The following is a 22,798-nucleotide window of genomic DNA, read 5'->3' as shown; positions in this document are numbered from 1 at the left end:
ATGCTCGTGTCTTATGTTTTACTGTAAATTGAGTATCTGTTATGCATGGTTCACAGCACTGCTATGCTATGGTCCTAACGAGATCAGAATGTGTTAGATAAAAATGCTGCTTACCTAACCTAATGAAATGTGTTAAAAGGTATATTTAATGACAAATATTAGCAGATATATGGAGATTGTGTTCAAAGTTTGTGGCTGGTCAGAAGGTTCCAACTAGAATACTTCTGGAAGGAAAGTTTAATGAACTGTAACTACAGAATCTGTACCGGAAGTCAAAGATTATCTTTTGACTGCGATTTGAGGCCAAGGTGACAATGACACAGAGAACTAGCAGGTAAGTGGAGGTAAATGCATTCATTTGGAAATGTGCTGAACTGAGTCAATCAGGCGTGCGAAACAACAGAAAACGGCACTAGGAGCCAACACGTTATATTATCAGTCAGTCATTGGGCCAACAAACACACTACACAAATGACTCGTGAAAACAATATATGAATTGCTACATTTGCAGTTTTTGACAAATCAACAGAAAGGAATATGAACTCACAAACCTGTATGTATTCTTATGTTTCAAACATGTTATTAAAGACCCTTTGGCTACACTAAAGGAATTGCAAGTAAGTGATTCTAGTTCTTGACAGACGACCTCTCACTTACAGAAGAGTTCAATTCTAGAGCAAAGTATGCAGTGAGGTTAACCGACAATTTAAACACCCTAGTGAAGTGAACGATCAGGATTCTTGTTACTACATGAGACTACTAACGAATATTAAAAGCATATCTAAAATGTGGTCACTTCTAAACGTCCATAAGCAAAGCTGAACTAACAATAAGTCCTGCCATCTTCATGTGTGTATCGTTTGTCTGAAATCACAGAAAGGTTAGGTGTCATGAGCTGAACATAAAAATACTTCTCTTACCTGGTTCTCTCCTAACATTAACAAATCATCGATGCTCTGCTGCGTCTTCCCCTCAAGTGACGTCATGTTGCCCCTGCTCTCGTCCGTCTGCGGAGGACATGCGCTGTTGAACAGTAAGACGCTGTTACATGGGTCCCCCAAACACACCTTGTAGCTGTTGCTTTGCGTGTAAAACCAGCTCTGGTTCGAACATGGTGGCTGTCCGTATTCAGCTTTGTCCGCACTGGCTTTGTGAATCCTCAAAGCAACAAAGATGATAACAGTCAACAGGAAAACAAAGGAAATAAATGCGATTGAGATAACCAAGTAGAGGTTAACCTCTGGGACGCTGTGTCCGCTTTCCTGGTTCTCTTTGAATTGCTTATGCATATCATTGGTTGCGTCCATGACAGTGATGCCGAGGGAGACGGTGCTTGAAAGGGCCGGTTCCCCATGATCCTTCACGATGACAAACAAACTCTGCTGACTTCCCTCAAGTTCTTTAACACCACGGGACGTTCTTACCTCGCCAGTGTAAAGCCCCACTTTAAAAAATGAGGTGCCTTTAGTTTGAGCGATGTGATAACTCAACCACGCATTGTATCCGCTGTCCCTGTCAAATGCTCGGATCTTTGTCACAAGGTGTCCGCGGTCCACTGAGGGAGGGATCGTGTGTGCGCCAAAATAATCTTTCTGCGGGTGAGGAGACAAGATGGAGGGGGCGTTGTCATTTTGGTCGAGAATGAACACTTCCACGGACACCTTGCTGCTGAGGGAGGGGACCCCAGAATCCTTGGCCTGCACTTGAAATTGAAGCCGCCTTGTGTCTTCAAAATCAAACGACTTCAGGCCGTAGATTTTGCCGTTCTCAGAGTTTATAGAGACAAAGCTGTCGACGCTGGTGTTTGCTAGGAGGGAATATGTGAGGTATCCGTTTTCCTTCAGGTCCGCATCGATGGCGGATACTGTAAATATATGGGTCCCGGGGACATTGTTCTCTTTTACAAACACGGCGTAAGATGCTTGTGAAAACACCGGGATGTTGTCGTTGACATCTGAAGCTCGCACGGTCAGGGCAGTGCTGGTGGACAAAGGCGGGGAGCCCCCGTCCGTGGCCGTGATGCTGATGTTGTACTCCTCGGCCGTTTCACGGTCCAGCCAGTCCTTTAAAATCAAAGAATAATGGTTGTTGAAAGGGTTTAGTAACTGGAATGGGAGTGTTGTGGGCACAGTGCACACCACCTGCCCATTGTCACCCGAGTCGCGGTCTGACACAGTCAGGAGGGCTATCACTGTCCCGGGTTTAGCATCCTCCGGGACGGAAGAGGACAGGGACGTTATCGATATGACCGGGGGGTTGTCGTTAACGTCGATTATTTCAACAACTATCTCACAGAGTCCTGCCACGGCCTGTGGACCTTTATCTAAAGCTTCTACTGAGAACATATACATTGTAGTGTCTTCAAAATCAACACGTGATTTTAGAGTTACTACTCCGCTTATCTCATCTATGTTAAAAGTATTTTTAATATTTCTTGGGACGCGTTTGTTAAATGAATATCTCACTTCCGCATTCTTCCCTTCATCCAAATCTGTAGCATTGAGCCTGATGACAGTGGCCCCTATAGGCGCATCCTCCAATAATTTAACGTGATACACTGGCCTGTCAAACGTCGGCACATTATCATTTGAATCAGTAACCCTGATTAATATGCGGGTCGATCCCGATCTTTTTGGGTCTCCGCCGTCAAAGGCTGTTACCACAAGATCGTGCACGGGCTGAATCTCCCGGTCTAGGGCGTGTGTTAAAGTCAGCTCTGCAGATTTACGACCTCCGGAATTAGTGTTTGTTTTAAGCTCGAAGTGAGAGTTGGGACTCAGGGCGTAACCCTGGAGAGAGTTTACCCCAGTGTCTAAATCCAGAGCCCTTGGTAGTGAGAACCGGGTCCCTGGCGCTGCAGTTTCCGAGATGTTAAGGATGTCTTCCTTCTCAATAAAATACGGCGCATTGTCATTGACATCGAGAATCTCGACTTCCAGTCGATGCATCTCTAAGGGGTTCTCAATCACCAGCTCGTAATGTAGCGTGCACGCGCTGCTCTGCCCACACACCTGCTCCCGGTCCACCCGCTCCGCAATGAATAACGCGCCATTGCTCATATTCACCTGGAAGGGCTGCTTCCTGTCCCCGGACACGAGCTTCAGCCCCCGGGAGTTCAGCTGCACGGGGTGGAGTCCAAGGTCCTTGGCGATGTTTCCCACAGTGGTGCCGGGGGCAAGCTCCTCGAAGACCGAGTACTTGAGGTGCCCCCTCACGGAATTAAAACACCATAAAACCCAAACCAGGTACAACGTTCGCCATTTTCCCGACCGTCTGTCAAAAGACACAGCCATTTCGGTATGAAAATAGTCTATTTTCACAATGCATACTACACCATGAAACCAAATAAAGTTGCCGTATATTGTTGACTATCGATGAAAATCCATCACGAGAGCATGTACGTCCACAGCAAGCCGATGTGTTTTTATGGTCCTCGTTCTCTAAATAGAGATCTTCGGTGAACTGAAGGAGGAGATACGTCACAGGCAGTACAGCATTTTAATTTCACGAGCTCCTAGCACCACCGTGTGGAATGGAAAGGAAACTGTTCCAGCTATTTAAGTAGTCCTTTTCGAAATATTGAGCTTTTTCCTTCCAATAATTTCAGTCAGAGTGATACATTCACATCTAGGTGTGACAAAGGCCTTTGTGTTTTTATGTTTCAGTGTCAAACACCCTGAAATGCAACCCGACACTAAAGACATGCAGTGCCCGACTTAGTCATCTTAAATATATATTACCTGAATTCATGGATTCCACGTTTGTTTGCATGCATTGGTCTATTCCCATTTTAAAATCTGATCCTTGCTATCTTGTGTTCCAGTACGATTTTAGTTTCTTGCTGTGTACGAACGCATGCATTTTTGAAAAATTATAAGGCAGTTCCCGTTCTGTTACTAGAAAGAGAATTCAATACGTTCGCCATGAATGGCGTAAACAGCAAACCTATCAAACCTGAAAATGAAATCTGGCACCCAAAAAAGTAAGTTGTGGCCATGCACCCGCAATGAAAAGATTACATTAATTTACAGAAGGACTAACAGATCTCATAAAGGAAATGCCGAGCCAAAATCCAGTAACATTGGAATATGAAGTTTTACGTGCAGCCCGTAATATAAGGTTCTGTAAACATGCAGAGAAAACAGAAACACAATTTCAGGTCAACGAACTGAAAGAAAAGACAGGCTGTCTACGGAATCTTTGACTGCGAATATGTAGAATGGCATTCTAACTTCCTGTCCCGTTGTTAGAGTGGATTCTATATTTACTTTATAGGGTTTTATGCCAGCTTACCTCAGCCATTGGCTTCATTTGTTCCACGATCTCTGGCATTTCGCTAGAAGCATTGCAAGTCACATCTTAGATCTGCCCCCGGAAGATTCTAAGTCTGACCATTTTCTATTTCCTTTTCCGATGCGTCCTTGTGGCTGATATGGAATGCACGAGGGACTATGGGCCATATGTACAAACACATTTTCCCATTGACACAGAATGGGAAAAACCCTTTGCTACATCTGGCCCTATGTAACATAACCTATCACTGTTAAAGGTTTAGTTGCATTTTTTGCATCTGCCATTCTTGCAGTGATCAGTCACCACACATGTCTTCTCACCCCTTTACCTAAAGATGCATGCATGGGATAATACTTGTTACAGTCCAAATCCACAGTGGGATTTTGTATTGTTAGTGGAAGAGCAGTTCGCCCTGTAAGTTCTTTATCTTTCCTTGCTGGTAAGGCTCCCCTTGGTCCATGAGGGGAGCTTGGAGAGGACCTTGCTTACGATCGTCCTCGAGGCTCTCAGCAGAGTGGGCTGGGCCTCACGGTCAGCCTGCTCTGGTGGAACCCAATGGGGAGACCATCTGAGGGGCCCAATGTCCCCGCACATTGATTTTATTCATACGGGAACATCGGGACAGGTTTCACAGGCGGAGTTTCTCACCTGGTAGAAAACATGGGATCTACCTGTCCGAGCAGGAGGAAACTTTCAAGAAATGGCCCCGAAATCAGGATTCCACATGCTGTAACATACAGTGTTCCTGTGTTCCCATGTTGTGCCCATTTAAGCCTCATTCATATGCATGGATGCATGGGTGGGAATACCAGACAAATCAATCATTTTGGCCCTGATGTCTCGCCCCTTAATTCTGAGTAATTCACAAGGATGCAAAGTGAAAACCTTAAGGTGCTTTCTCTATTATTTCTCCTGTGGCATTTTGTAGACTCAAGGCTCCGCCCCACTAATGCCCATGTCAACCACTTTACCACAAAGAATTGTGGACAGTACCTCTCTTGTCTGCTGCTCCCACACCAGACCCAGCCTCTTGCTCTCGGAGGCAGGCTGTTCTGCTTCTGTTTCCCTGTCTCCTCTTATGGTTACAGCAGAATCAGACTCCGATGCTCCTCTGGTATGGACTGGAGCCCCTGTAACATCATGTGCAACATCATGACACCTCTTGGTCTTTAAATCTCTGCCACTGCTCTTGTTACTCCTCTGATGGATGGGCTTATAGGACTCTACTGACTGTCTCTCCGAGGCCATGCAGACAAAGGCAGTTCAGCAAGAAGTGCTGAAAAAAGGAAAGAAAAAAACAATATTTCTGGAACCCAGATTTGGGGTGGAACAGGAAAGAGGACCAGTCATAAGACCAGGGTCATGATGAAAATCAGCATCACAAGTAGGAGCAAAGTCCCTGTAAGTTTCCCTATGACCTCTTCATACATATACACTATGTTTACCAACTCTGTCCCATAGACATTAAAATGGAAAGCTGCTTATTTAATAGGTTACATATTACATTTTAAGATGGCAGAGGCGTCTGAAGCATTTGTTGAAGAAATCCCTGGATATCTAGAAAGTGTCTGGGACATTAATGAATATGTAGCTAATGTACTTGCTACAGAGCTTTCTGTGTAATCTCTGGTCACAGGCTTGAATCATCAAAAAGCAGCTTGGAGAGCTAACATACCTGTAGCAGAGCACTGGATGTGACAAAAAAAAGCCACATATTTGCATTCTCTTTACAATAGCTCAGTTTTGCTTAGGAGTTTAGTTTTACATGCTGCCAACAGATCTAGTAGCATTTACATCCTCAAGTGTTACTTGCTGAATGGCTGCTTTAAGGCTTCAACCTGTCCTTAGACCTAACTGAAAGAAGCCCAGGGGGTTATTTTGTTGGTGACTATTTAATTGATTACCCAGGGAACTACAGAGGACTTTGGTGAGTAGGAAGTGACCTGAATCTGAACAGACTTTCTTACCATCATAAGGATCTGTACAGGATTTTTTTAAACAGTGGTGATACTTTGGCACAGATTTATCAAGGTTATGCATCGCGCTTGCACCACGCAAGATAACACAAGGGCAATGCAAAACCTAGATGAGATTTACCAAGCCACGCAAGGCCACCATCCATGGTCCTGCTGTGCTTGGTAAATGTGGAGTCATGCAAGGCAGCATGAGTCACTGCCTTGTGTTATTCTGCACCAGGGAGGTGTTCCAAGAATGGAGCATGTATGTTTCCCTCGCATTCACCCATGGATTTTAGCACATTCCCAGGGTTATCATGAGTGGTAGATTTGGGAATACATCAAAATGCTACCCCTTTCCAGAAGAGGTGTAACAAGGAGAATTAGCTTTATCTTACCTGTTGTTTCCTCTTTCTACGTGTGCTGCATTCTGCAGCAAACATAGAAAGAGGAAAACGCCTCAGAGGATGTTTCCTTCCCTTCACAAAATCAATCCTACCTGTAAAACAGGCACCTTTGCACAATGGTGCAAAGGTGCCTGCATTGGTGCTAGGCAGCAGTTTGTGCGCCATCGCAGGCAGAGTGCAGGAATGTGCCATACCTTGATAGATATGGCACATTCCTGCTTTCTCCCTTTTACGCAGAGCAGCAAGGCGTCTTGCTGCATTGTGTTACATGTAATAATAATAAATATGGCCCTTGGTCTACATTCAGACAGCCAGGGCATCTCCTATAAGAAGAGATAGAGAGGTTACATTGGTCTATGAATGTTACAGATGCAAATGAACACATTTGGTTAGGGTTGCAAGTATATGGGCAAAGGAATGATTAGATGGTTTCAGACTGAAATGAGAGCTTATGGAAGTGTGAGGTTTCGTCTATGAAATCTCGTTCACTGGGATCAGTAGTTTGGAAATGTTCTGCATATGGTGGGAGGTGGTGAATTGTTTGGGGGATGGTCAAGAGACTTTTCAATGGTTATGACTTTGTGCCAAAAAAACTCTTTATTGTTTAGGCAAATCTTGTACTGCTCTGATCTCAGTCTAAACCAACAGGCTCCGTTGAAGGTCCTATGTTGTTTGGGACTGAGACAGAATGCAAGTTGTTTTGCACTTTTTTCTAGCAAAATATTTCCAGACCATAGATACCTGAATTTGGACAAAGGCGGCACATTTGACATTTAAGGGATTTGCAAACAAGTATATATTTTACAAAGCAGGAATGGGGTCGAAATCTTTAACCACAAAAGCTCCAGAGCCAAGACTCATTTCCAGTAGCAGATGTTCCACTACTCAGTCAATGAGTAGGATGCTCTATCAACACAGAGATATCTGCAGAAGCTGGGGATGGGCTTGAGTGAGATTCACACCCACAGTTTGAGCGCCCAATAGCCAGTCATGGCCCAATATCTCAAGAGCTCTTTTGTTACAACTGCACATCTTCTATACAGATTGGTTCTGTGTCTTTAATAATGGTATTTCTGATACCACTAAGATTCGTACTAAACTAAAAAAAAAAAAAATTCTCCAGATCACTCTCCAGTGTTGCTAGGATTTAAAATTCTTATCTAGTCAAATGTACAAAGAAGCAGAAAAGAGACCTCTTCTCAAAAAGTTCAGAGCCTTAGGACTATAGGCCTGTTCTGGCATTTTGTAAAGGCAAGTTTTCTGTTGTTTCTCTCCTTTTAAATGATCTCCTGCACATAACTGTAACAGCACTATGAATGAATTAATTTCATCAGATGTTAAATCTCCATCTTGAGGAGGTTTGCTTATCAGTGTTGTCTCCATTAGTTTTTACCTTACACATGGTCCAACCGTCCACTATTATTCAGTTTTTTTATCTTGGGTAGATAATCTGCAAAATTGAAAGTGACCTTAGTCAGACAGTAACTACTTTGTATACCTGCCCCCAAAACACATTAATGGTTAATAGTGGTATAATTAAAGTCTCTTCCCTGTTTACACTTTCTAGCTGGATGAACCTTTTGGACTACATGTTTGGGGGATAAACCTATCCAAAACCAATGTGTTTGAAGTTTGTGTATTAAGATTGCCAGATTATGATGGCTAGCTGTAAATTTAAACTGAAAGAAGAAAAAACAGAAGTCATGCTGTTGGGTAATTATGGCCCACTCAAATCCCCTACTCTGCTCCCTGATGGGTTGAAAGGCCTGCCTCCACCAAGAGACAATATAATATCCTTGGAATTGTGGCTGGACTCCCACCTGACTGTGGACTATAAATTTGAACAACTGGAAGACATCTGTTTTAGTTTATTAAGACTTCTTAGAAAAGTCTTTAAGATACTTCCTTTTCAAGATAAAAGACTAATCACTCAGGTTCTCATAATCTCACGCCTGGACTATGTAAATATCCTCTATCTGAGTTCACCTCGATATGTACTAAGAAGACTTCGGTTGGTGCAGAATGCTGCTGAATGCCTACTTATGAAAATTTCCATATACATGTCCACAAAATCTGCTTTAGTTTCCCTTCACTGTCTGCCTGTGGAACAACGGATCAACTTCAAGGCCCCCTTCACTTTGCACAGAGCTCTGCATAATAAGAGTCCGACCTTCCTTAAACTGATTGCAACGCCCTACATCCCTCAAAGGGCTCTTAGATCCTCGACAGCCTTCCTAATTAACATTCCACGGATTAAGAAAGCAAGATGGGGAGGTCGATCTTTAGCATTTAGAGCCTCAAATCTGTGGAATTCTCTTCCTTGGGAGCTCTGCCAGGATAGTCAAGAAATTTCCTTTTGTAAGACTTTGAAGACCCTTCTGTTCACAGCATAAGTTGCATCCTTGTTGTTCGCCTTCCGCTCTAGCGCTGGGAGGCCTTCAAGTAGCCATGCTCTTTACAAATTCATAAACTAAACTAAACTAAAATTAATTCAGAGCTATCATTCAACAACCAGGTCAAATTGATAGAACATATTTTCCATCTATGCACACCAAATGTATTCAATCATTGTTTACATTTTCAAATCAGTTACAAATTATGAACGCTTCTATATAACCTCAAGAGTAAACTAATTCAAAGCCTTCTCACTGGATCCCCCCGACAAGACTGTAATCACACTTTAGCTGGTGAAGAAAGCAGGAGTAAGATAGATTTGTCATTTAAAAGGGAATTACCCAATTTCTTCATCCCTTGAATCACTGCATTATCCTACAGTTGAACAGAAGATGTTGCTTAAGGCCCTCTGCTTAGTTCAGAATGCTTTGTACATTCCTAACCAGAACTTGTTATCACACAGGTTTGTGCACTATTTACAGAGACCCAAACTGTGATATGAGACAGTGATCTAGGTCAGGGTCACAAAATGTAGATACTCGACAGTGTGTGGTTGTGGGTTCTCAGTGGCATGCGCAATCGATCCTCTTTAATGAAATTTAGAAAATTGCTTAAAATTTGACTATTCCTTAAATCAGTTTAATGTGGAATGACTTTCTCTCATTTTCAGAACTATCTGTCTCCCCTGCAAATTATTTTTTAATTGGAAGTTTTATTTCCGAGATACCTGCAAAGTGAATGCTGCACTTTACAAACCACAAATACTTAAGAGAACTTTAATTCTGCAATAGCAGTATATTAGAAATAAAGGAGGTTTTTAAGATAAAAACAAAGACATCCGAGGAACCATGATATCAGGTGGTGTATGTCCACACCATCCAAATGATAAAAGACAGATGTCTTTGCATTTTGGCTTTGCCACTTTTTTAGCACAGCCATGACGCAAAATGTTAGCACCGATTTACAAAGCCACACAAGGGCTGATTTCAGCACCTTGGGTAGCTTTGTAAAAAAAGAAAAGGTAACACAACTGCAATACCTTGCAACTGGAAAGGCGTTCCATGGGTGGCTCTGTTATGTGGGAATTACACAATGAAGTACAGTTGTGTGTGCCAGAAATAGAAAAATTGGCTAAAGTGAGGAATCTGAATATGTAGAATGCAGGCAATCTTGTTAGTTCCTGTAGGATGGGGCTCTGCTTGTAGGCTCTGCCAAAAAGATGTTCTGACATTTAAGGCTCTTTATTAACCTTCAATAAAAGGTGCTGTCAATTATCAGGATTTCTTAGGCACACAGCTGGCTCAGTGAGCCCAGAAGAAAGAGGGAGAAATTGTTCTAATCTGATTGGCCTTGCTCTCTGTATTTTTGCAAGACAATATTGAATTGTTTCATGAAAAAACATGGACAGGCATAATTTTGCAATCAACTCAAGTGAATGAAGCATAGAATTATTGTGCATTGCACATACTATCCGGTTTAAAATAAAACTAGGAATTTAATTCAGACTAGCACTTAGGGCAAGATGTAGGCTCTGCTCAACATATTGCCATAGGTTAGAGTTGTGGAGCACTTAACACCTGCTACCCTGATGGATGATTAAGTGTCCTGTATAAAGGGGACCACCAGCCTCGTGGTCTTCCATATCCATTGAAAGCAATTGCCATCACAGAGATTTCCTTCAAGGTAAAACATTGTTGGTGGGAAGCAGCCTTAGGTATTGCAGCTGTTCACCAAACCTTTAACATTTTTTTGTTTTTCAGAAACAAACCTCCAACGTTGGAGTTTGTTCGTGAAAAACACAAAAACCTGTTTTTTTTGCCCCTCATAGCCAGGTTTCTCCTCATGGGGATGGAACAAAAAAAGAACATCACACCATCCACTTTTAATAGATTGGGCGGCGTGATGCCTTTATTCCAATGAGTCTACTCTATCTGGCTGTCTGAGGTAGTTTTGTGTAGACTGAGCAAACAGGGGCTTCATCAAAGGACAGCTGATATCTCTCTGTTGCCAACTCAGATACGCGGAACGTTAGTATGATGGAGAGGTTACTCTTACATTTATGATGGAGTTCTCTGTCCACCAAACACTAAATCAACGGCTTAAAAAATGGACTTAAAACTAGTATCATAAACTCAGTGGAAAAGTTTAGGATGCAGCACAGGAGAGCAACTATCACTGAATCATGGGGTAAGATTGAATGGAAAAAGATAAATAGTACAAGGAGAAGGAATGGGCTGACCAAGACTGTAGTTGGGGAAAATTCAAAGGATGGGAGCCTAGGTGGAAAATGCTTTACAGTGATTCTGAAACAGACTTGTTGGTGAAGCAATGAGGTATGTGGTGACGTGATCATGGTCAGGAGCGCTCGAGCTAGATATGCTCCATCCTGGATTCTGGGGGAACACCACATATTATAATGGTTGAATCATTATGTCTTTCAATATTATACAGCTTTTTGAGATTCTCTACTTTTTCCTTGGCTATTTCCAGGTACTGAGCAAGTTCAATTGGCTGAGCAAATTCCAATATCTAGGTACTGAGCAAATTCCAATGGCTTCCCTTTGTGGGTATCTATTTTTTTAGGGCGATTGATGAGGGAATAGTCTTTCATGAGGAGCTATCAAAATCAACTGGCTCTGGTGGTTACAGCACCTCAACTGAGAAGGACAAACTTACAGAGAAATCAGATATTTGGAAGAAGCCTAGTGCCTCTGAAAGGCCAAGACAAAATTGCAATTTTGTAGTGTCCCTATTTCAGAACAATCCAAATTACCTGTCTTCAAATGTAACTCTACAGGCATCAGAAGGAAAGCAAATGCTCTTCAAATATATTCAATACCCTACCTGCCTTAACTTACAGCAACTTTCGAAAATGCAAAATACTATGTAAACGTCAGTTGAAAAGAGGAACAGAAACCTAATTTTTAAGTCACAAACTAATTGAAATAGACATCCGATTTATTTTAAATCAGGAAATCTTGAAAATGTGGTTGTTTTCTCAGATGCATGAATCATTCCTTGTTAGTGTTCTGTATCCGGTTGCTTGATTTATAGCGCCATGATGCCCCACAGGGGAATGCTGCACTACAATTTCACTGCAACATATAACATCAGGCCTTATGTCATAAGTGAGTCAAAGTCTGCTACATTTGCTACTAGTACACTACTCGTGTTTATAAAAAAAAAAACACAGTTTCGAAGCATTGGTGGACTCCTTCATCCCAGACAGAGCGATATATATGAATGTTCCCCTTCAACTTCAAACATATCCTGAGCCCTTCAGGGCATCACTGGGCTATTCAATGTGTCTCATTCTTTCTACCGTTGCCATATACCTTACTTGATTTAATTACCGCTTCTAGTCTGCTCTAATTTACTCTTGATGATGATAATTAAATATGTCTCAGATTGGAAAGGACCAGTGCCCATCTGAAACCTGACTTTGTTCCAGTCAACAACAAAAAATGTGGTTTTGTCATTGGAAAAAACCCAGGGGAAGAAAAGTGAAATCCTGGTTATCATAGAGAGCACATTTTTGGTCTTCCAAACTCTGTTTCTGACAGAAAACAATCAGTCTTTAATTCAGAAAGATATGGTTTCCAATGTTTACATTTACACGAGTCAGCCTCTTACTGCTGCACTGTGACTGGCTTTCAGATTTCAGCAGCCCAGCAGGCTCCCGCCCAATAAAAAGAACATATATTTAAATTACTTGCAAGTCTACTGTGACAACCAATTGACCAAATAATATGGTTCAAGAGGACCTTGAGTAATCTATGCCAGTTCTGCAGCAGACTGTTTCCTGGTGGGGTACAGAAATCTGTGCTATTCCATCTCCAATGAACTAAGAACCTACTTCTCCATTTCCTTGCAGCATCAATTCTGATAGTTTTCCAAGTAACCAAACTACCTAATCAGTATTTTATTATAAAATAATCGTTTAACTTACAAAAGATGGGCAAACTCACTAAGATAAAATCAAACACCTTTTTTCCAGAAGTAGAAATAACAATAAAATGGTCACTATTGGTTCAAGTTCCAAAAGTAGTTTCTTAAGGTAAAATGTACAAAAATCCAGAATTGTGATTTACGAATTGCGATACTTACAGAATCGCAATTAGAAAAATTGCAATCCCTGATGTAAGAGAAATTACATCTTTTTTTGAATGGCGATTCCTAGTGGGTTGCAAATCGAGCTGCTGCATGAATATTAATGATGTGCATTACAATTTGTGACCCATTATGAATCACAGCCATCACAGGGATGGTGGCCTGCTGAGGTCAGCAGACCAAGGACCTTATTTACAACCATTTGGCATAGGGCAGCACTGCAAGCCTTTTAGCTGCGTTTCCCTACGCCAAATGGAAAGGGCAGGAATGCACTGTATCTACAAGAAATGCTGCAATCCTATCCTTTCAGACAGTGCCGGCGCAGAAATTGCTGCAAAGCCCCAATGCAGGCAACCTCGCACCAGTGCGAGGGTGTCTGTGTTGCTGGCACGATTGTTTTTGTGCAGGAAGTAACACCTTCCTGCACAAAAACATTTGAGAGAGGCATTTCCCTTTTTCTATGTGTGCTACACGCATAGAAAAAGGAAAAACGAGGAGAAACAAAGATATTTTTCATTGTTACACCTCCCTTATGCTTCCCCTGGGGAGGTGTAGGGTTTTGACACATTCCCAGCTTTACAAAATCTCTTAAAGCTGGGAATGTGTCAAATGCCGTGGGCGTTACATGGGAACATCCACTGTAACACCCATAGCACACCTCCCTGTTACAGGGTGAGTCAATGCAGCGCATGTTGCTGCGTTGACTCTATCCATATTTACAAGGCCTTGAACAGCAACACAGGGTGGCTTCTGATGGCCTTGTAGATATGGCCCTGAAGTGTATGCTACTGGTCCGTCACTAGAAGTGATGTTCCGGCAGCGCAAAAGGCCTAGTAAATATAGCCCCAAATGTCTGTGTTTGCTTTTTAATGAAGCATTTTTAAGTGCATCCCGCTTTCCTTGAAGGAAAAATGGATGCATTCAAAAAGAAAAAAAAAAAAGACAACTTTGAAGTTTCAAAGCCCTGTCTGCTCGTAAAACTTATTTTTTAAACATTCTCAATTTGTGAATGGTGTTCCACAACTTTCAAAATGGTGGTAAAGTATTACTATTTTGTGACCTGAATTTGGTCCAGTAATGCATACCATATTGATTCGGCATTTGAAAGAGACACGCAAAAGATGCACCTTCCAAATATCGGATCACCACTGCAAATTGCGATTCGGTAACAAGTTATCAAATCGCATTTTGCATTTTGTGCATTTGAAAAAAGCATTTTTTCCAGTTGCAAACAGTTTGCGACCAGAAAAAAGCTCTGCGCATCTTGCCTGCCATAGTCATGTGTGCATAAGACTTCAATTATAAGATTTAGGGCCAGATTTACAAACTGTAGAATGACATCCTGTCTGCTGTATTCCCAATGGATTATGACCCAGGGTAACTGTAATACGGCAGATAGGATGTGAGTCACATTTTAATGTATTCCATCCACCAAACCCTAAATAAGGCCCTCAGTACGCAGAGATCAAAATTCAAGTGCCATCCATCTGAACTGGACTCTTGTAGCACACATCTTTTACATTAAATGTAAACACACAGTGCCTTAAAATTTCCAACCACCATAGTATTTATTTTGCTATTGGTTGTCTATTTAACATTGTCGCATGATGCTTGGTTCAGAATTAAAAGATTTTATGTTAGGTTGTGCCATTTGTGTGGCATAGCTCCGACACAAAATCCATGTCGGGAATATGAAGCCACACTAAAGACACTAAAGACTTGTGTGGCTTTGCGTGGGAGATAATCACAAAAGAAACGCCACACAGCGTGTAGCTCTGCCTTGCATTACCTTGCATCAGGGAAGCATTACATGTGTAGAGCATGAGTGTTCCCTGGCATGTATGGTGAGCAATCCCATATTTACTAAAGTCAGTAAACATGGGTTTGTGCCAAAATGGCACGCATACCTAAGGCTGGCACATCAATCCCTGGTACTTCCTCTTTGCATGTGTGCTTTCTTTTGCAATAGTCATGCAAAACTAAACAAGCCTTTAAGAGCAGTTTATGTGCAGGAAGGTATGCCTTCCTGCACAAAAACTATTATTTTCACAATGCAGGCACCCTTGTATTATAGAGCAAGGTTGGCTGCATTGGTGCTAAACAGCCAGAACTACGTCAGTGCTATGACAGAGCAGAACCGTGCCATATCTTAGCTTATATGGTGCATTTCTAATCTCTGTGCTTGATGCAATGCACCATGGAAATTTCTCTTGATGTGCTGTGTTGCGTCAAATTTTAGTAATTCTGTGCTTTGGTGACCAAGGGGAAATCTGCATTATTCATGTTTAGTAACAGGATAAAAATGTTCAAAATAAACTAGCTCAACATTTTCTAAGCTCCAGTAATAATTACAACTAATCAAAATCACAATACCTACCACTTAAAGATAATTTGGCTGTTTAAATTACTAGAGATCTATGCTGAGGAGAACTTTCAAGTGTAATATTGATAACCTCAAAGATCTTCTGAATGTGGTCTCAATTATGCAGTTTAATGCAGATCACAGAAAGTTTAGGTCTCATGAGCTGAACATAAAAAGACTTCTCTTACCTGGTTCTCTCCTATCATTAACAAATCATCGATGCTCTGCTGCGTCTTCCCCTCAAGTGACGTCATGTTGCCCCTGCTCTCGTCCGTCTGCGGAGGACATGCGCTGTTGAACAGTAAGACGCTGTTACATGGGTCCCCCAAACACACCTTGTAGCTGTTGCTTTGCGTGTAAAACCAGCTCTGGTTCGAACATGGTGGCTGTCCGTATTCAGCTTTGTCCGCACTGGCTTTGTGAATCCTCAAAGCAACAAAGATGATAACAGTCAACAGGAAAACAAAGGAAATAAATGCGATTGAGATAACCAAGTAGAGGTTAACCTCTGGGACGCTGTGTCCGCTTTCCTGGTTCTCTTTGAATTGCTTATGCATATCATTGGTTGCGTCCATGACAGTGATGCTGAGGGAGACGGTGCTTGAAAGGGCCGGTTCCCCATGATCCTTCACGATGACAAACAAACTCTGCTGACTTCCCTCAAGTTCTTTAACACCACGGGACGTTCTTACCTCGCCAGTGTAAAGCCCCACTTTAAAAAATGAGGTGCCTTTAGTTTGAGCGATGTGATAACTCAACCACGCATTGTATCCGCTGTCCCTGTCAAATGCTCGGATCTTTGTCACAAGGTGTCCGCGGTCCACTGAGGGAGGGATCGTGTGTGCGCCAAAATAATCTTTCTGCGGGTGAGGAGACAAGATGGAGGGGGCGTTGTCATTTTGGTCGAGAATGAACACTTCCACGGACACCTTGCTGCTGAGGGAGGGGACCCCCGAATCCTTGGCCTGCACTTGAAATTGAAGCCGCCTTGTCTCTTCAAAATCAAACGACTTCAGGCCGTAGATTTTGCCGTTCTCAGAGTTTATAGAGACAAAGCTGTCGACGCTGGTGTTTGCTAGGAGGGAATATGTGAGGTATCCGTTTTCCTTCAGGTCCGCATCGATGGCGGATACTGTAAATATATGGGTCCCGGGGACATTGTTCTCTTTTACAAACACGGCGTAAGATGCTTGTGAAAACACCGGGATGTTGTCGTTGACATCTGAAGCTCGCACGGTCAGGGCAGTGCTGGTGGACAAAGGCGGGGAGCCCCCGTCCGTGGCCGTGATGCTGATGTTGTACTCCTCGGCCGTTTCACGGTCCAGCCAGTCCTTTAAAATCAAAGAATAATGGTTGTTGAAAGGGTTTAGTAACTGGAATGGGAGTGTTGTGGGCACACTGCACACCACCTGCCCATTGTCACCCGAGTCGCGGTCTGACACAGTCAGGAGGGCTATCACTGTCCCGGGTTTAGCATCCTCCGGGACGGAAGAGGACAGGGACGTTATCGATATGACCGGGGGGTTGTCGTTAACGTCGATTATTTTCACAACAACCTCGCACTGCCCTGTCATGGGCAGAGATCCTTTATCAAAAGCTTGTACTGAGAACATATACACTCTATTGGATTCAAAGTCAACTTGTGATTGCAGTGTTATCACACCGCTTGTCTCGTCTATACGGAAAACAGCTGCAATGCTTCTATGAACGTGTTTGTCAAAGGAAAACCTCACTTCCGCATTATTTCCTTCATCCGCATCTGTAGCATTGAGTTTAATGACGGTAGTCCCTCTGGGCGCGTCTTCCAATAATCTAACATGATAAACCGAACGATCGAAAGTCGGTACATTATCGTTTGCATCAATAACAGTAACTATTATGCGGATCGATCCTGATGTTTTTGGGTCTCCGCCGTCAAAGGCTGTTACCACAAGATCGTGCACGGGCTGAATCTCCCGGTCTAGGGCGTGTGTTAAAGTCAGCTCTGCAGATTTACGACCTCCGGAATTAGTGTTTGTTTTAAGCTCGAAGTGAGAGTTGGGACTCAGGGCGTAACCCTGGAGAGAGTTTACTCCAGTGTCTAAATCCAGAGCCCTTGGTAGTGAGAACCGGGTCCCTGGCGCTGCAGTTTCCGAGATGTTAAGGATGTCTTCCTTCTCAATAAAATACGGCGCATTGTCATTGACATCGAGAATCTCGACTTCCAGTCGATGCATCTCTAAGGGGTTCTCAATCACCAGCTCGTAATGTAGCGTGCACGCGCTGCTCTGCCCACACACCTGCTCCCGGTCCACCCGCTCCGCAATGAATAACGCGCCATTGCTCATATTCACCTGGAAGGGCTGCTTCCTGTCCCCGGACACGAGCTTCAGCCCCCGGGAGTTCAGCTGCACGGGGTGGAGTCCAAGGTCCTTGGCGATGTTTCCCACAGTGGTGCCGGGGGCAAGCTCCTCGAAGACCGAGTACTTGAGGTGCCCCCTCACGGAATTAAAACACCATAAAACCCAAACCAGGTACAACGTTCGCCATTTTCCCGTCAGTCTGTCCAAAGAAACAGCCATTTCTGTATCAAAATAATTCTGTTTCCGCAGTGGGTGCCACACCATGAAAGCAAATAAAGTTGCCGTATATTGCTGATTATCGAAGCAAATCCATCACGAGAGCTTATATCCCCACTGCAAAGGTTTAACGGCCCTCATTCTCTAAGTAGATATCTTCGGTGAACTGAAGGAGGAGATGCGTCACAGGCTGTGCAGAATTTTAGTTTCACTAGTTCCTGGCACCACCGTGTGGAATTAATAGGGAATCGTTCCAACTATGTAAGTAGTCTTTTTCGAAATATTGAGCCTTTTCCGTCGAACTCTTTCAGTAAATTTGATAAATTAGATAGGTGTGACGACAGCGTTTCTGTTTGGTGCTTCAGTGCTAAACAATAAATGCAACCCCACACTAATAATATGTGGTGCTCGAATAAGTGGTTTTAAATATTAACTGTATTTATGGATTCCATGGTTATTTGCATGTATTGGCCTATATTCATTTTTAAATATGTCGTTTGCTATTTTGTGTTCGACTATGATTTCAGTTTCTCGTGAGTATGCAAAGACGCAGGGTAAACATTTATCAGGGGAAGATCCTGTTTTTCCAGTACCAAAATGAAACACATTAACCCCTTAGCTGCTGGGCCTCCCCCCATCCTGTGCTGAGTCCTTTCTTGGCTATTTGGGGTAGTTCGCACTTAGGTCTTGATAACTTTTTGTCCACATAAGGTATCCCTGCCAAAGTTGCGTCCTTTTTTTCCAACATCCTAGGGCAGAGGTCTTCAAACTGGGGGACGGGCCCCCCTTAGGGGGCCTTAAGTGATCCTAGGGGGGGCGCCAAACTCTGGCCAAAAGAAATGTTATACAGATAGCATGCCTTTGTTTTAAGCAGAAGCATGTTATTGCAGTTTTAAAAAGGTAACAGTACTTAACTGCAATGTTTAAATAGGTTTAGACATATTTAAACATTGCCATCTTTCTAAAATAATTTTGAAAAATTCTGAGGGGGGGCCCAATGATTTTTATTTTTCAACTGAGGGGGGGCGCGGCATTAAAAAGTTTGAAGACCACTGTCCTAGGGACTCTAAAGGTACCCAGAGTTTGTGGGTTCCCCTGGAGGAGACCAAGAAATTAGCCAAAATACAGCTAACATTTTGTTTTTTTTAGAAAAATGGTGAGAAAGGGCTGTAGAAGAAAGCATGTGGTTTCTTCCCTACAAATGGCATCAGCAAAGGGTTTGCAGTGCTAAAATCACCATCTTCCCAGCGTTCAGGAACAGGCAGACTTGAATCAGAAAACCATATTTTTCAACACAATTCTGGCATTTTACCAGGACATACCCCATGTTTACTATTTTTTGTGCTTTTAGCCTCCTTCCAGTTAGTGACAGAAATGGGTGTTCAACCAATGCTGGATCCAGGATAGCTAAACATTTCTGAAAATTAGAAAACATTCTGAATACAGTAAGGGGTCATTTGTATAGATCCTACAAGGTTTTCCTACAGAAAATAACAGCTGAAATAAAAAATATTGAAATTGAGGTAATAAAAACAGCCATTTTTCTCCACATTTTACTCTGTAACTTTTTGCTGCGAATGTCATATTTTCAAAATTAATATACCGTTACGTCTGCTGGACTCTTCTGGTTGCAGGGATATATAGGGCTTATAGGTTCATTAAGAACCCTAGGTACCCAGAGCCAAGAAAGAGCTGCACCTTGCAATGGGTTTTCATTGTATACCGGGTGCACAGCAATTCATTTGGTGAAATATAAAGAGTGAAAAAGAGGTATCAAGAAAACCTTTGTATTTCCACAATGGGCACAAGATAAGGTGTTGAGAAGCAGTGGTTATTTGCACATCTCTGAATTCTGGGGTGCCCATACGAGCATGTGAACTACAGGACATTTCTCAAATAGACGTCTTTTTTACACACTGTCTTACATTTGGAAGGAAAAAATGTAGCGAAAGACAAGGGATAATAACACTTGTTCTACTATTTCGTGTTCCCCCAAGTCTTCTGATAAAAATGGTACCTCACTTGCGTGGGTAGGCCTAATGCCAGCAACAGGAAATGCAACATGGACACATCACAATTTTACATTGAAATCTGAAATGTTTTTTGGAAAGTGCCTAGCTGTGGATTTTGGCCTATAGCTCAGCTGCTACCCAGGAAAACCTACCAAACCTGTGCATGTTTGAAAACTAGACACTGGGTGGAATCCAGGATGGGGCGACCTGTGGGGCTCTCACCAGGTTCTGTTACCCAGAATCCTTTGCAAACCTCAAAATTTCGCAAAAAAAGCCATAATTCCCTCAGATTTTGGTGCTGCAAAGTTCTGGAATCTGAGAGGAGCTGCAAACTTCCTTCCACCCAGCATTACTCCAAGTCTCCTGATAAAAATGGTACCTCACTTCTGTGGGTAGGCCTAGTGCCCGCGACAGGAAATGCTCCAAAACACAACATGGACACATCACATTTTCCCAAAGAAAACAAACCTGTTTTTTTGCATAGTGCCTAGCTGTGGTCTTTGGCCTCTAGCTCAGCCGGCACCTAGGGAAACCTACCAAATCTATACATTTTTTAACACTAGACATCTAGGGGAATTCAGAATGGGGGGACTTGTGGGACTCTCACCAGGTTATGTTACCCAGAATCCTTTGCAAACCTCAAAATTTGGCAACAAAAACACCTTTTCCTCAAATTTCGGTGATAGAAGGTTCTGGAATCTGAGATGAGCCACAAACTTCCTTCCACCCAGCATTCTCCCTAATCTCCCGATAAAAATGGTACCTCACTTGTGTGGGTAGGCCTAGTGCCCACGACAGGAAACGCCCCAGAACACAACATGGACACATGAAATGTTTACATTGAAAAGTGCTCTGTTTTTTGGAAAGTGCCTAGCCGTGGATTTTGGTCTCTAGCTCAGCCGGTACCTAGGGAAACCTACCAAACCAGTGCATTTTTGAAAACTAGACACCTAGAGGAACCCAGGATTGGGTAACTTGTTGCACTCTCACCAGGTTCTGCTACCCAGAATCCTTTGCAAACCTCAATATTTGGCTAAAAAAAAACACTTTTCTCTCACATTTTGGTTATAGAAAGGTCTGGAATCTGAGAGGAGCCACACATTTCCTTCCACTCAGCATTCCCCCAAGTCTCCTGATAAAAATGGTACCTCACTTCTGTGGGTAGGCCTAGTGCCCACAACAGGAAATGCTCCAAAACACAACATGGACACATCACATTTTCCCAAAGAAAACTAACCTGTTTTTTTGCAAAGTGCCTAGCTGTGGTCTTTGGCCTCTAGCTCAGCCAGCACCTAAGGAAACCTGCCAAACCTATACATTTTTAACACTAGACATCTAGGTGAATTCAGACTAAGGTGACTTGTGGGGCTCTCACCAGATTCTGTTATCCAGAATCCTTTGCAAACCTCAAAATTTGGCAACAAAACCCCTTTTCCTCACATTTCGGTGATAGAAAGTTCTGGAATCTGAGATGAGCCACAAACTTCCTTCCACCCAGCATTCCCCCAAATCTCCCGATAAAAATGGTACCTCACTTGTGTGGGTAGGCCTAGTGCCCGCGACAGGAAACAACTCAATATCCAACATGGACACATGACATTTTTACATTGAAAACTGCAGTGTTTTTTGGAAAGTGCCTAGCTGTGGATTTTGGTTTCTAGCTCAGCCGCTACCTAGGGAAACCTACCAAACCAGTGCATTTTTGAAAACTAGACACCTAGAGGAACCCAGGATGGGGTAACTTGTGGCACTCTCACCAGGTTCCGTTACCCAGAATCATTTGCAAACCTCAATATTTGGCTAAAAAAATGCTTTCCCCTCACATTTTGGTGATAGAAAGTTCTGGAATGTGAGAGGAGCCACACATTTCCTTCCACCCAGCATTCCCCCAAGTCTCCTGATAAAAATGGTACCCCACTTGTGTGGGTCGGCCTAGTGCCTGCGACAGCAGTAGATCACACAACAGTCAACGTTGATCCTTACATGAGGCCAACTGTTGACCCTGGGGTGATCCATTCCTGACGCAGGCACTAGGTACAGGCACTCAAGTGGGGTAGCATTTTTATCAGGACAGGTGGGGAAACACTGGGTGGTAGGAATTTTGTGGATCCCAGTATATTCCTCTAGTTTGTGTGACAGAAATACAGGAAAAAATTGAGTTTTTATTCAACAATTAACATTTGCAGGGTATTTTGGGTAAGGAAACTTTGGGGAATCCACACAAGTCACACCTCTGTGGACTCCCCTAGATGTGTAGTTTCCAGAAATGTCTGGGTTTGGTAGGATTCCTTATAAGGCCACCGATCCCAGGACCAAAAACACAGGTGCCTGCCTTACAAAACCAGTTTGTTTTGTGATAGATAATTTTTATGTCTCCACAATACGATTTGGGCCGTGGAATTTGGGGCTGAACTAAACTGGGGAGCTCGCAAGAGAGCACTCTCTCTGTGCTTCACACCGCATGCACCAGCTCTCTGGGTTGGGCTAGCCCGCTATTGTCTCGCTGCACAGACTGTGCTTGCTCAGGGACAGCAGGACTGTCCTCATCAATGACCTCATAATCAATGGAAGAGGAGTTATCGAATAGGACTCCTCCGACTGAAAGATCACTCCCAGAGTCTGCGCCATTGTCCTATCCCTCAGATGCTGTCTCAGTGTCTGTTGCCTCAGTCTCTGATCCTACATCAGAACTGTCCTCTATAACCCG

At 43.0% G+C, this 22,798-nt stretch overlaps 1 protein-coding gene across 3 annotated transcripts in view; it reads right to left on the bottom strand.

Moving 5' to 3' along the window:
- Positions 1 to 22,798, bottom strand: part of LOC138245659 (protocadherin alpha-C2-like) — a 557,250-nt gene that overhangs the window by 518,649 nt on the left and 15,803 nt on the right. Inside the window, exon 1 of one of the 3 annotated variants that reach the window (XM_069199407.1) lies at positions 15,710 to 18,243. The exons of 1 other annotated variant lie outside the window; for it this stretch is intronic. In XM_069199407.1, the coding sequence (XP_069055508.1) occupies positions 15,710 to 18,127 (2,418 nt within the window). In that variant the 5' untranslated portion in view covers positions 18,128 to 18,243. Of the gene's footprint in view, positions 1 to 920; positions 3,465 to 15,709; positions 18,244 to 22,798 lie in introns of those variants that run through there. One more of the 3 variants, XM_069199416.1, reaches the window with a different exon arrangement.

Source organism: Pleurodeles waltl, chromosome 7, assembly GCF_031143425.1.
Source record: "Pleurodeles waltl isolate 20211129_DDA chromosome 7, aPleWal1.hap1.20221129, whole genome shotgun sequence".
Classification (NCBI taxonomy): Eukaryota; Metazoa; Chordata; class Amphibia; order Caudata; family Salamandridae; genus Pleurodeles; species Pleurodeles waltl.
This window is presented reverse-complemented; position numbering and strand designations above follow the sequence as displayed.